Genomic DNA, 13,493 nt, shown 5'->3' with positions numbered 1-13,493 from the left:
AGACACAGAAAACAGCCCTTCTTTGTACTTTCTCTACCATTTCAAGTTTCAAGCAAATATGTTCATCAACTGGATAATCCTGTCAATTGTAATGCCTTTGCCCCAAACCATGAGGGTTCAGGGCTAAGAAATGACAAAAGGAGGAGGAGAGAGGTGGAAAAGGTATTACCTGAGATTTGCAGGGACCGGGCATGGCCTTTCTCCAGAGTGGTGAGAATTGAGAACATTGCAAAATGAGAACTGATGGAGGAAATGTGCTTAGACAGGACGGTGGCCGTAGGAGGGAAGGGTGTCAGTGGGAAAATTGAAATCGAGCATGCTCCCTAACTTCGGTTGGCTCTACCTCCTGCTAGGCCAGTACCCACCTCCCTGAAAGCAGCAGGGTCTGTGTGCACCTGTGTGCACTGCCACCAGAGTTAAATGAGGTGGGACCCTAGCACTTTTCCATTACTGATGTCATCTTCCAGAGACTGAGGCCTTTGAGAGAGGGAATGTTGGTCTACTAGACAGGATTTTACAGAGTCTCTGGTACAACCCTATCAAAATAGTGCCTCAGAGGAAGCTCTCAGAGAAAACTCGTTAAAAGGCATCAAACAAGACAGATCTGAGAGTGGACCCAAACGCCCGTAATTTCTGATTCTGTATATGTATTTTAAATGAATCACACTAATTGCTCAAGTATTCAAAAAGATCCATGGTAGAAGGCAACTTATTTTTAAGTAATTTTGTTCTATGTTTAGGATATTGTAAATGTTTGTAGACTACAGTAGAAAGTGTTCCGATACAACCACTTTGCTTATTTGTGAATATATCTACACCTACACACTTGCATTATTTTTTAGTAAAACAACTTACTCTTTGAGTCCTTGTATGGTGCCTTGCTGAATAAAGAGCTTGTAAGTGAGTACATGCATGGGACTGGAGGACATGGACCCACCCACCAGGGCTTCCATCCCCAGAGAAAGCAGGAAGATGGGCAGAGGCCACCTTGCTGAAGAAGGTCAGCATATAGGCACCGTACCTCCTCTGATGACTTTAGAAATGCCACATAAGTTTGCAGGACTTGTGACCTGGAGCTGATGCTTCGCCCAAGTATTTTTAATTCTTCCTCTAGCCATTTAGCTTTAGAAGAAAGCAATGCCACTTCGTCAGGTTCAAATTCATTTTTCTCTGTCATAAGTTTTGTAGCTGCTTCTAATTCTTGTGCTGTCTCCTATGGAAGCCAAGCACAGGGGGTCAGAAGCTGACAGGGGAATCATGAACATTCACATTTCATTACCTGCTGTACACCATCTATTACAATTATTAATTGGACTCAGACCAGCTCTCCTCAATGAAAGAAAGGCACAACTTTCAAAATTAAAAAAAAAAAAAAAGAAAAAGTCATCTTAAAATGAAAACCATTTCAAACCATTCTCTCACTCTGTCAGCTCCACTTCTTATTTAGAGCATTTATTTTCTGTGTCACAAATAGAAGAAAGGTTAGTATGAAAAGTTACAAAACCAAATGGCAGATATGTTTTAAATAATTTATATAATAATTATACACGAGAATGGCTTTATGAATTTAACAATAGCTCTAGCAAATACTTAAACTAATTTTGTTATACAAGAGATGGCAAGTTAATAGAAATTGTTTACTCCTTTTTTAATTTATAAAATAATGGCATGTCAATTATGCAGTCTTATTTAAGTCTTGATCTAGAAGGGTTTTTAAACAAATGTAGGGGAAATGTTACATATGAAATCTAAACAGCCTAAAGGGTTACTCTTCTGTGTTTTGTTTTGGGTGCAATTTCTGGCAGTAAAATCTCACTGATAAAATGGATAAACAGGTATTGTAGACATTACATATACAATTGACCCAGAAAGAACCACGTAAAATTTTACATGAGACTAAGCTAGGAATCAAGCAAAAACCAAAGAAAAAAGCTTCACTGTCATTACAGCAAGGAGGAATTGCTTCCCTGCTTGTATTTAATATGCTTCCCAAGTACTGCATTGAATGAAGCTAATTTTCATTTCCAAGTGTTGCGTCCAGATAGCACTCTGGGTAGGAGGAAGCAGGGAAGTTTCTCCCCACGTAATTTCCTTGTTCCTTCTAAAATTTTGAAAATAAAACAATGAAATTGAATTCAGACATACGTTTTATTTTAAACATTTTAAATAATGAGTAAAAAACACTCCATTAAAAAAAAATCGGCTTGTCTGTGACTTCCCGAACATGATGAAGGTCCTTTGGCTTAGAACCAATGGAGTAACAAGGCCATTGCCTACTGACTTGGGTGAGCCAGGAGAGGTGCTGGACTCACCTTCCTAAACACCCATTGGGGCAGACTGGGACTCAGGGCAGATGAGAGCCACTAGCTAGAATATTTGACCTAAGTGTCATGTGAAAGGGGTAAGGGGGAGCTAGAGAAGATGCTAAGAAGAGGAGGGTATTTTCTGTCCCTGAACATTGGGTTTGCAAACAAGATTGTGTTTTTATTTGCTTTCTGGAATCTTGCATTAATGCATGTTGCTTCTGGTAATTTTCTTTTGTAACTTACTCTAGCAGAAAATCACAAATAGTCTTAGAGAAGCATTCTCCCTTGCCTCCTCTGGCCTCCCAAAAGGAGTTGCTAACATCTCCCAGGCAAGGAAAAGGGGCCAAATGAGTGTTTAATACCAGGTTACAAAGTTTTAGTGAGCTCAACAGCCTAATAAATGCACATTGAAGTATAAGTAATTTAGATGCACACAATAGAAGTTTTAAGCCATTATTTGCCACAATATTTAGAATTATAACCCTCAAAAGAGCTAGCATTAAGTTCTATAGCCACTGAATATAAAGAAAAGAAATCATCTTTATAAAATCATAACCATAATAATAATTCCTATTTAATTTACCTTAGCTTGAATATCTAGTTCCAAATATTTACTCAAAATCTTCCCTGATTCAGAAAGGCTGGAACCGACATCCATTGCATTGGAAAGTACTGGACTGATTTTCTGAATTGACGTTTCCACCTTTACCAGTAAAGAATATATTGCAGTGTTAGTAATATATATTTGCATACATGTTTGCATATGTATAGAAAACATAAATTCTACCCCATATTCCCATTGTATTTTAAGTGGGTATACCAATTTTCATATAAAAACAGTTTTAAATATTTTAGAATTTTGTGTTTAAGTTAATAATGTTGCTCTTCATATGACATAATACTATTGACCCACCAACAGAGGGCATATAGACATACATTTATTAACAGACATGTATTTTATTAACAGCAATGAGATATAAATAATCATCCATATCTTCTAAGAATTTATTATCTATATTTCCTAGAAAGGATAATGTGCTTGCTAACACATCAGCAGAGATGAATTTATCTGATTAATTAACTCACAATCATCTACTGTAAGTTGAATGGGGCCCAGTTTATAGGCACATCTTGAAGTAAAGGTCCAAGGCCTGGGTATCCTATGGGTCGCTATATTTAGGGACACTGGGATAGCACCAAACCCTGTATATGTGACAGTAAAATACAGGGACATGCTTAGGCCATTTAACTGATGAATGTGGGGGACTATGACTTGATTTCCAGTACACATGAATCAATGAAAAAGCAGGCTTTAAAGGATTCTATTCCATCCAAGTTGCGTTCTTCATCTCCTGGTTCTAACTAGAGTCCATGCTTTCCATTGTCAAATTGGCTCTGAATTGGCAGAAAGACAAAGAGCAACAGTTGTCTGAGTTCCTACTGTGTTGCCCACCACCACCAAATTAGCTTGAGTCTCAAGCTCTAGAGAATGTGGCACCACAGCTGCTGCCATATTTGGAATCTCCCTGGACCCAGGCATCAGAACAAGGCTCAAATTCCCAAGTTGCTTGATCAATAACAGGTGGGAAGGCAATTTAGACAGAGACACAGTTAATTAATGCCCTCTCCTGTGAGGCCTACTAATTCTACTTGTTTGAGTCAGGCACAGGAGTCCACTGTATCGGATGAAGACATCATTGAAAATCTGAGACCCAGTGTGGGTAACAAGGTTCATTAACATTAATGTCATTGAGATATTACTAGTTTTGCTGTATGTCCCAGCTACAGATAAGTAATTTTTTCATTTAGTCAAATAGTAGTTGCCTGGTTTTCTTCCTCTTTGAAAACAGGAAATAAAGTTTTCCTGTACTAAGCCATTGCCTCCACTCTGAGAAGAGGATTTTCACATCTATGTTTTTATTCAGAATGGCCATGTCCTTTGTACTGGTCTAGTTCAATAAAGTATGATAACAACAATTTGTTCTGGAAATCTCTGAGACATCATTTTTGGTATTTATCTGCTGTCCTTGTGTTGTACAATACCATGTTACCTGAAATTTGTGCATATTGGAACTGAACCATGTTCCAATATGGTGTTCCAACACCGAACCATGTAAAACAAGGACACACAGTCTCAACATGCACACATTTCACTTCTGCATAAGGCAAAAACTGCCTTTGTGTACCTGTGTTCAGGGCTAGCATGGCAGGTAGGATTACATGTCAAGTTTTAGCAACCTGGGACAGGAATGGTTGATGAGCAATAGTGAAGTACAACTCTATGTTGTTCAATTATAAAACCCAATGAGGAACCTAAGAGAAGCCAAAGAAGACCCACCACTATCTGCCCGCCATGCACCCCATGCTGCGGTTGCCATACCATCTAGTAACAGCAGGTAAGGAGTTGCATCTAATTAGTAGCTAAAGGAGGACACGTTTAAGAAACTACCTTCTTCAGGTGGCCCTCCACTGAGGCAGTTAATTGCTGTTTCTTAAGAGCAAATTCCTTGTGCGCTGAACACTGTTTGGTCAGATGGTCCACTCGTCTCTGAATGCATCCCATCATCTCATGGACTCCGGTTATCTGAGAGCTGAATGGAACCAGTCAGCTGTTAGTTCACTCCACCTTGATACAGAAGCCCCATGAGCAAGGAACATTTGAAAGTGGATCTGCTCTTTCAAGATAGGGATGAGTTGATAAAAGTTATCAAGCTTCAGGCTTTAGGATAACAGAAGTTAAGTAAAACCAAATTATGTTCCTTTGTTTAAATCAGTTGGTCCTGAGGGAAAAGATGAGTTATGGGTTTTTGCAACTAGGTCTAGTATTTTCTAAAGGTTTACTTTTTAATGTTTCTCTAAAATATTTTGAGAACCCTATGGCAAAAAACACAGTATGTTTGCCAAGAGTTTTCCTGGGGGTATTATTTAAAAGCTTCATTTATCTAAAGATGCTCTTCGAATAGAAATGTGGATCAACCAATTAACAAGCCATTTATTAATCCAATAGGGTAAAATATTTATGTAACACAAAGTTCCTTGTTCTCAATGATTACAAATGCTCAAGGCTGTATTCATTAAATGAAAACCAAGCTATCACCAACAATTAGGAATCTAGTGTACTTGTTCATAAAAAAGAGACTAAGCCTCATATTGTCATTTTTCACCTGTGTACTGGTTTCAGGAGAAAGAGAAAAGTGACACGAGATCTCATTAAATGCACATGCCCTTAAAACAATACATGACCTTAGAGTTGGATCCCATTTGCTCTAGTTTCCTAACCACGTCCAATTTAGGCCCTACCAGCAATGCAAGACAATGAACAAACACTGCTGATGGAGTGAGCACCTCTTAATTTTCAACCTACCCCTAAGACAGAGTCTCTCCTACTATGTAAGAAATTTTGAAGTCTTTAACTTTGTGTCAGTCATTTCCTTCAAATACTAACAAAGATGAACACGATACCTCTTAAATTTAATTACCCAGAGTTAAAAAAGATCTTGGAGCAAGGTATAGATTTCAGTAATTTTTACCTCAAATAATTAATTTATGACTCTGTAAAAACAAATTTAATTAGTAATGAAATGAGGGCAAGATCCCAAATGACTGAGAGGTAAAGTAACTTCACAGGAATGACAATAAAGCTGCCAAAGGGGTGAGGGTTCATCGGGCAGCTTGAGAATCTTGTCAGATGTGCGTGGGATTCATGTATGTCCTGGGGGTTCCACTGAAGCCCCAGAGAAGTTTAATTGGGGGAAGAAAATGAAACCACTGTGAGAAATCTTATTCCTGACACATAATATTCCACAGATGTTACACTTAAAACAATTAGTTTTGCATTTTAACAACTCAGGGATGGTGAAGAGTATAATCAAGAAATCAGGAGAGTTTCACAGAAATAATTCTAGTGATACTTAAAGTCCACAAATTTTGTAAATAAAAGCAGTATACTGGTAATACCAACTATAGTTTGACTTTAGACTTTGGGACATTCTATACTAAAAAAGCACTTAAAAGCCCAGTTGTCCTATATAAGTTCCAATATAAGTTGTCCTATATAAGTTGCATATTCTCTGTAGAATATGCAAATCTGGAATGAGAAAGATAAATAAAAAAGACAAGTGAAAAACCAGCAGCAATGTGGAAAGAAGGTACAGAGAACAGTTTGTGAAAGTAAATGTGTAACTGAGCACTTTTTTAATGTTTGAAGGCAGCATTTTTAATGTTTGAAGTAGTCTCTTTTCTAATTTTCATACCTTATGATCTGGGTATAATTGATATCTCCACTTTGCAGATGAGCAAACTGAGAAACGGGAAGGCTCAGTAACTTCTCCAGATCACCATTATTAAGTGGCAGAGCTGGGGTTTGAGCCTTTTATCTGACCTCAGAGTCCACACATGACCTCAGAGTCTCGACACATGACAGAGGGTGGGAGGGTATTCGTCCTCTAAAATTTCACTTTCTCTGGAGTTGACTGTTAAGGGAAACAGGATTAGCCTGACTGGCATGGCATGTTCTTTTGAAATTGGCAGACCTCTCTAATGCAATGTCTGCTTGTAGTTTGCGAAGTGATCACTAGAGGGGCACTTGTCCAAGTTCACGTTTTAAAGGGACCTCTAGCACAGAGGACAGAAATGAGGAAACAAAACCAGGTTAAGCGTTCCTTTTGTAAAAATATTGCTCTTTAGCAACTTACAGTTTTAATTTAGATGAATCATAACCAAGAAAATACAATCTCTCTTTGTCTTCGGAAGGACCATTCATTTTCGGTTTTTCAATGATCCAGATTAGGTCTCATTTTGTGGTAATGTGTGTCTTACTGTATATATCTATTACACTATAAATTCTTTAAGGGAAAAGACAACATTCTTTTCACTCATATATCAAATATCTCCTGCAGTGCTAAGCACAGAGCCTTGTTAGTAGATCAATGTATATTTCCAAATGAAATAAAATACACTTTAATCAAAATTTAAGGGAAGAGAAGACAGACTAAGAAAAACATATGCACAGATAGCTACTGTATAAAATGTCACTAGTCCCCACTAGGTTTCAAACAATGATGACTTTGCTGTTTGCTCATTTACAGTAGTTTTGGGCTATCCAAAGACTGACTAAATTCTTCTTTGACGTTTAGCATTTATCATTAGGTTGACTGATACATCTTCCCTATTTAAAGCCTTAGAGGGGCCCACTGAATCTCCTAGGTCTGCTGTTGTTGCCTGTCCAGTGTGCACTCCACTTTTACTTGTGGCATGGACCCCTTCCTCAGTATGAGGAGTTCTGAATTACCCTAGTTTTCTGGTTTTCCTTTCCCTATGTCAGCTAGATCATTTGTCTGATCAAGCATTAATCTCTCCCCTTTCCTGGATTCCCAATGGGCATATATCTGTCAGAACTCCAACCCTAGTAACCACTCCCTCTCCATTCTTTCTTGCTGAAAGCCTAATGTGTGGGTTATAACCAGCTCTGATTCCATCAGTCTCAGTTAGAAATTTTAAACACTGATTCCAGACTTTTCTTTTGAACATTCCAGAACATTTTAAAACATGTATAGCATGCATATTGGCAATTTCCTCAGAGCCTGAAAAGCAGATGGTTTGATCAAAGGAAAAATATGACCTCACCCTCTGCCAGCAATTCTTACGTGAACTGAAAATAAATTACTAGAATACCATCAGTCACTCAGGAATGAGTCTTATTACTTGACAGTAATATTAACTAAATGACAGGGCAAGAACTGAGGGCAGATAACAGAAACTTGGACAAAGTGCCCTGTCATTTCATTCTGATTCTGAAGCCACACTACTTAGGTGCTGCCTGACTGGGTGGATAGGGGCCAACCGTGGACTTCTGGGTCTAACAACCTGTGGCTCTATAATTTGCTTTGTATCTAATGATTGATCTTTGGGCTTCCTCTATTAAGAATGGATTAGATGGTGCCTGTCTGTAGCATGAACATGAGGTACACCAGAGTATTCCCGATGTTGACTTTGACTTTTCCAAACATCACAGATACTCAGAAATGACAGACTATGAGGGCTTCTGCAGACATTTGTCAGAAACTCCATCATGGCTGCGTTACTCCCTGATTCACTGAATCAGTAGAAGAGAGGGAAGGGGGGAAGGAACATGACTGACTTTTTTTTTTTTTCTAAAGAGCAGAGACATATTGACTCCTGGCTCAAAAATAGACAGTTCTATTTGTTGTTCGGAAGCAGTTGCCCCATCTCTGCATCTGTCGCAAATTGGGGCTGGGGGAAGGGAGCAATTCACAATGTTGATATGTTCTCATGGTTCTTTCTGGAGGACAGAAAGTTGCTTTCAAACCTTTCATAAATTACTATTGGCAGCCCATCTGGATTAGGAGCTGAACCAGATGGTAAGTACTTGACAGCTTACTCTCTCATCCGAAGGAATCAGCTGATCATAGTTTTTCTTTTTGTCTATGAACAAATTATACTCTGAAAATGGGGAAAAAAATATTTTCCTTATCCATAGCTTGCTGCTTCTTTTGACAGGGACCCAAACAGTGCCCTTTCATGTTTATGATCTTAATTTTGGAGGAAATAATGCCTACTCTCTGGTTTTTATCCCTACTTTGAAAAAAGTGCTACTCATACTGTAGAAGTGAAATGTATGTCTTTACAAATTTTTTTTTCTGACTCAAGTTATACACACTGCCAATCCCTCACCACCAAAATGTAGATAAGTGAGGCTTAAAGTACAGGTCTCCTGGGTTCTGGTCCAGATGCTTGCAGAGATAGCCACAAGCTCCAGTCCTAGGAGGACACAGCAAAATATGTCCTGTGTGAAGGGCACCATAGCTAGGATTCTACCTGAAATCAAAAGGGATGGTGTTCTTTCTCCTTGCAAAAGAAGGTTGAAAAACGCTATAGCCAACTGGTACTGAGGCCAAGAATCAGACACATCAGGAGACTCAGGAAGCCCACCCCACCTTCTGCTGCATCTCTAGAAACCACAGCATCTCTGTGGGTGGCCCTGATCAAACAGCACAGGCTAGACTGGAGACACTGAATGCATGTGGAAGTTACTTCAAAGCTGGTAAGGAGGGAAGAGCAGAGAGGAGAGAAGAAAGCAGGGAAAATAACCCTTCTCCTCCAGGTGAGAGTACAATCTAAAATTTCAAGACACATGAGGAGTATAAATCTTAAGAAAAGACATTCAACAATCAGGAAAGAAGTGTACTCAATCTGAAACAAAGCAAGTAGCGCAATCTGAAGATGACTTCAACATAACTGAGATCATTAGAAAGACAAAGAAGAAACCAACACCCATAATAAAAGAATAAGAAACTCTGAAACAAAAACAGTCAGAACTAAAACAAAAGTAGATATAAAAAATGAGTTAGAAATCCCAGAAATAAAATCAATATGGTTATGAAAACTGGAGAAAAAAATCAACAAAAGAGATCAATGTGAGGGAGTCAATGAGAGTAAGATGCAAAGAGGATAGGTCAGAGTCCTGGAAGACAGACCCAGAGGCCCCAGCATTCTCTGCCAAGAGTTAAAGAAGAGAAAAGAGGGAATAACAACAAATCAATATTTAAAGAGATAATTGCTGAAAATTTTCCATAATTGATGACACAAATCCTCAGATAAAAAGGGCATGGCAAGAACTAAAGAGACCAATATTCTCATTTAAGATAATTTGGAAAATATGAAATTACATTTTAATGTGTTTCTTTCTAAAAAAGTGTTTCTCTTTGCAGCCCTTTTCTCCCTCCAAAGTTAGAATGGTGCTCTCTACACACCTGCTTCGCCCACTTAACATTATATGGTAAGGATACTCTCTGTCTTCAAATAATCCTCAAAAACACACTTTCTATATTGGCTCAGAATATTCCATGATGTGCCTGCCCTCAAACTATTTGAACATTTCCTGATTTTCTGGAAATATTTAGGTTGTTTTTCAGGTTTGCACTATTCTAACCAGCACCATGATGGGCATTTTATTCATAAATAGGCCCACTCACTTTTCTCCCTTACTCTTTCCTGTGTTGTTGTTGTTTTTCTCTCTCTCTAATATGAGAGGACTTCTTTTCAGTCATCCATCACACATATTTCTGCCTCTTTAGTCGGAGTTTCTCTGTGGACTCCATAACCCCAGGCCTTCTTCCTCTGGCATTCTTGCTACTTCCACATCACACCATCAACAGCATACATGAACAAATTCATACTGTAATGAATGACTTCTAGATATTTGACAAGAACCTAATCTAATCACTTCCAGATGCAAGGGAAAGTGTGAACTTAGGATGTCTTCTGTACTAACAGTTTCAGAATTATAAAAGCATTGACAATGTTACCAGACCCAGCTTACAGTTACAACATTTACTCAACCCCTAAAAGGTACAATTTAATATACACTTGAAAATATTTGGAAAGTGGCTGAGTTAACAATTACCTTAAGAACTCAACTTTGTAATATCCTAAATTTCAGTATCTGACATTTACCATCTAAATGCATTATCAAACTTGTTTTTGTTTTCTTTTAAGTTATTTTAAGTCCTTAAATGTTTGGTAGAATTCCAGTAAATACAACCATAGATAACTCTACCAGGAAAAGGAAACTTCTGTTTTTGTTTCTTTGTTTTGTTTTGTTTTGTTGGAGGGTGGGGATTGTTTTTGTTTGTTTTCCACTTAGGATATTTTAAAATATTTTTACTATGATAAAATCTTTCTTTTAATATCATACCAGCACCATAACATTTCAAATCAAGCCACCTAGTTTGTAAATACTAAGATAAGGAACATAAAAAAGGTTTCCTACATGATTGACCTTGAAGGCTGACCTGAAAATGATGTCATGAGCTAGGAGGGGAGACAACACTGTTACAAATCCAACAACTAAAGAATGATTCAGAACACCACAGAATGAAAAGTGAAGCCAGGAGGTAGAGCTGACTAATACAAAGGAATTCAAAAAGTATTGTATGGTAGATACTGATTCTGTTCATCCTGGCTAGATGCAGAGCCTTCATCCATGTCAGATTATCAAATTCAACAGTGGCCTTCTCAAGTCCTTCCCATGACCTATCCTGATCCTAGAAGCTAGGAATTGTGTCTCCCTTCTCTGAAGAGGTGGCCCCAACACCCACTGTCCCCATGGTTTCCTCATGCCTCATGCACACTCCCTGGATGTGTTATTCCCTGACTAGCCTCTAGTAACATTCTTGAGATTCAGGGCCAGGTTTATATATCTTTGACTACCCTTGAAGCTTGGTGCTGGAATGTCAATGTGATGCCTATATGTACACTGAACAACTTTTTAAATAAAATGAAAGAAAAAACTTTGCAGGGAAGGGCAGACTGGAGTTGAAGCTAGCAGATAGGTGGAGTACATTGTCACATTTTAAGCATGCTAGAATAAAAAAAGAATCCACGTGATCAGGCTTTTTGTTATTGATTAAAGTTCAATGAAAGGAATAGACAGAGCTAGCAAACTGACATAGTGGTTCAGACCTGCATTCTAGTACTCACTTTACCTCTTACTACCATGTGACTGATAATAGGGAAAGTTATTGAATCTCTCTGTGCCCTAGCTTCCTCCTTTGCAAAATAGAGACCATGATAATAACAGTACCTATATCACATGGTGGTTTTAGGGACTAAAACTTTTAATTTATATAAAGCACACGAATGCTTGCCATTGTTGCCAATGAGCGTTTGAATACAGTCTAACTCCTACCTACTCTGATGCTATTTCATGCCCTTCTCTACTGTCTCCATCTCTTCCAGTCACACTCTACACACCCTTCTGTTACATCTCTGTGTTGCTCTGCTAGGTCCATTTATCTCCCAGCTATTTGCATGGTAGCTCCTTCTTCTTGAAGATTCTGTCCCTGACTACAGTGTCTACCATGGTCCCCTGCCCACAGTGACTCTCTATCCCATTTCACTTTTACATTTTTTTCAGAGTACTCATTGGTGTATAAGAACATCTCATTTTTTGATTTAGCTATTGGTTGGCTATTTATTCCCACTAGAATATAAACAGCATGAGGGAAGACATTCCACCTACTACATTAGATGCATGGGAGCACCTGATTTATAAAAGATGCTCAATAATATTTTTGGAATAAATAAATGAATAAATGAATGAACCATGTCTGGTCTAAAATTCATCACCATTCATAACATGAACCAAGAGAGGTAGTGGTAGCCAACATAATGAAAATTGTGAAAAGAGAATGCAAAATCCCAATGAACTCCTATTTTTATTTTTTTATAAAATACAAAAATATGAAGATTAACATTAAATAAGCAATGAGTGTTAGATCAAAACAGACAGCACTTACGGTTATGCCACAGAAACCTATTCAGTCAGGATGAGGTTTAAAGCTTAAATTCACTGTAACAAGGTAGAATGAAAACTGGTAGATACAGTCTTTTATGCAAAGATAGAAATTGAGTCAATATGGAAGCAAGTTTAAGTTAATTTTAGTTAATTTTAAGTTAATTTTAGTAAACATGAAAAGTCAAATGGATATTGCACAAGATGGCCTTATATGGTTTTTAGCTTTGAATTGGTAGCTACACAGAGAAAAAAGAGATTCCTTGTTTTTGTCCAATTATAGAAAACTTCACCTTCATATCAGGGCTCCAACCCAGTATTTCCAATCACCACAGCTTTCTATGGCTTAATCAATGCAGAATTCTACTTGGTAGCAGGCCTCCTTTGGTCTATCTTTAGACTTGCCTGCTCAAAGATTGTGTCAAGCAAAGCTTAGGAAGAGGTGAGAGGTGCTGGAAGCCAGGCTTCCTTCCTGTAGCCAAGCTTCAACTTCCTTTAAGTCTAAGTGTGACCATTATCAGATGCAGTAACTTGTATCATAACTAAGTGAAAATGAATTTGCTAAAATGTCTTTAAAATTAAAGTATATTTAGGTTATATGGCAGATATTAAACTCTGAAAAGATAATAAATTATTTAGCAATGATTCAGAGTTATCACCCAAATACAGGGAGAAAATAGAAAGGTAAGGAAACATGTAAACAACCATTATTTATTTTGTGAGGCTGCTCCAACTTCAAAGGGTTTTGATTTCAGTATAGAAAAACAGTGTGGATCTGTTCCTCATAAGGTAATAATTACAAGAAAATAATGACAAGGGTCTCAAATTTACTGGGAAGCATCATCTCTGAGAAATGTGAACTTCTGAAGTCA

At 37.9% G+C, this 13,493-nt stretch overlaps 1 protein-coding gene across 6 annotated transcripts in view; it reads right to left on the bottom strand.

Annotated features, from left to right (window-relative positions):
- Positions 1-13,493, bottom strand: part of CCDC141 (coiled-coil domain containing 141) — a 205,962-nt gene that overhangs the window by 54,719 nt on the left and 137,750 nt on the right. For all 6 annotated transcript variants that reach the window (XM_058712700.1, XM_058712711.1, XM_058712703.1 and 3 more), the window contains 3 exons: positions 4,756-4,897; positions 2,890-3,009; positions 1,022-1,213 (listed from right to left, as the gene is read on the bottom strand). In XM_058712700.1, the coding sequence (XP_058568683.1) occupies positions 1,022-1,213; positions 2,890-3,009; positions 4,756-4,897 (454 nt within the window). The remainder of the gene's footprint in view (positions 1-1,021; positions 1,214-2,889; positions 3,010-4,755; positions 4,898-13,493) is intronic.

The sequence above is a fragment of the Neofelis nebulosa genome, chromosome 2 (assembly GCF_028018385.1).
Source record: "Neofelis nebulosa isolate mNeoNeb1 chromosome 2, mNeoNeb1.pri, whole genome shotgun sequence".
In the NCBI taxonomy this organism is placed as follows: Eukaryota; Metazoa; Chordata; class Mammalia; order Carnivora; family Felidae; genus Neofelis; species Neofelis nebulosa.
Note: the sequence above shows the minus strand (reverse complement) of the source record. Positions and strands in the feature narration are given on the sequence as shown.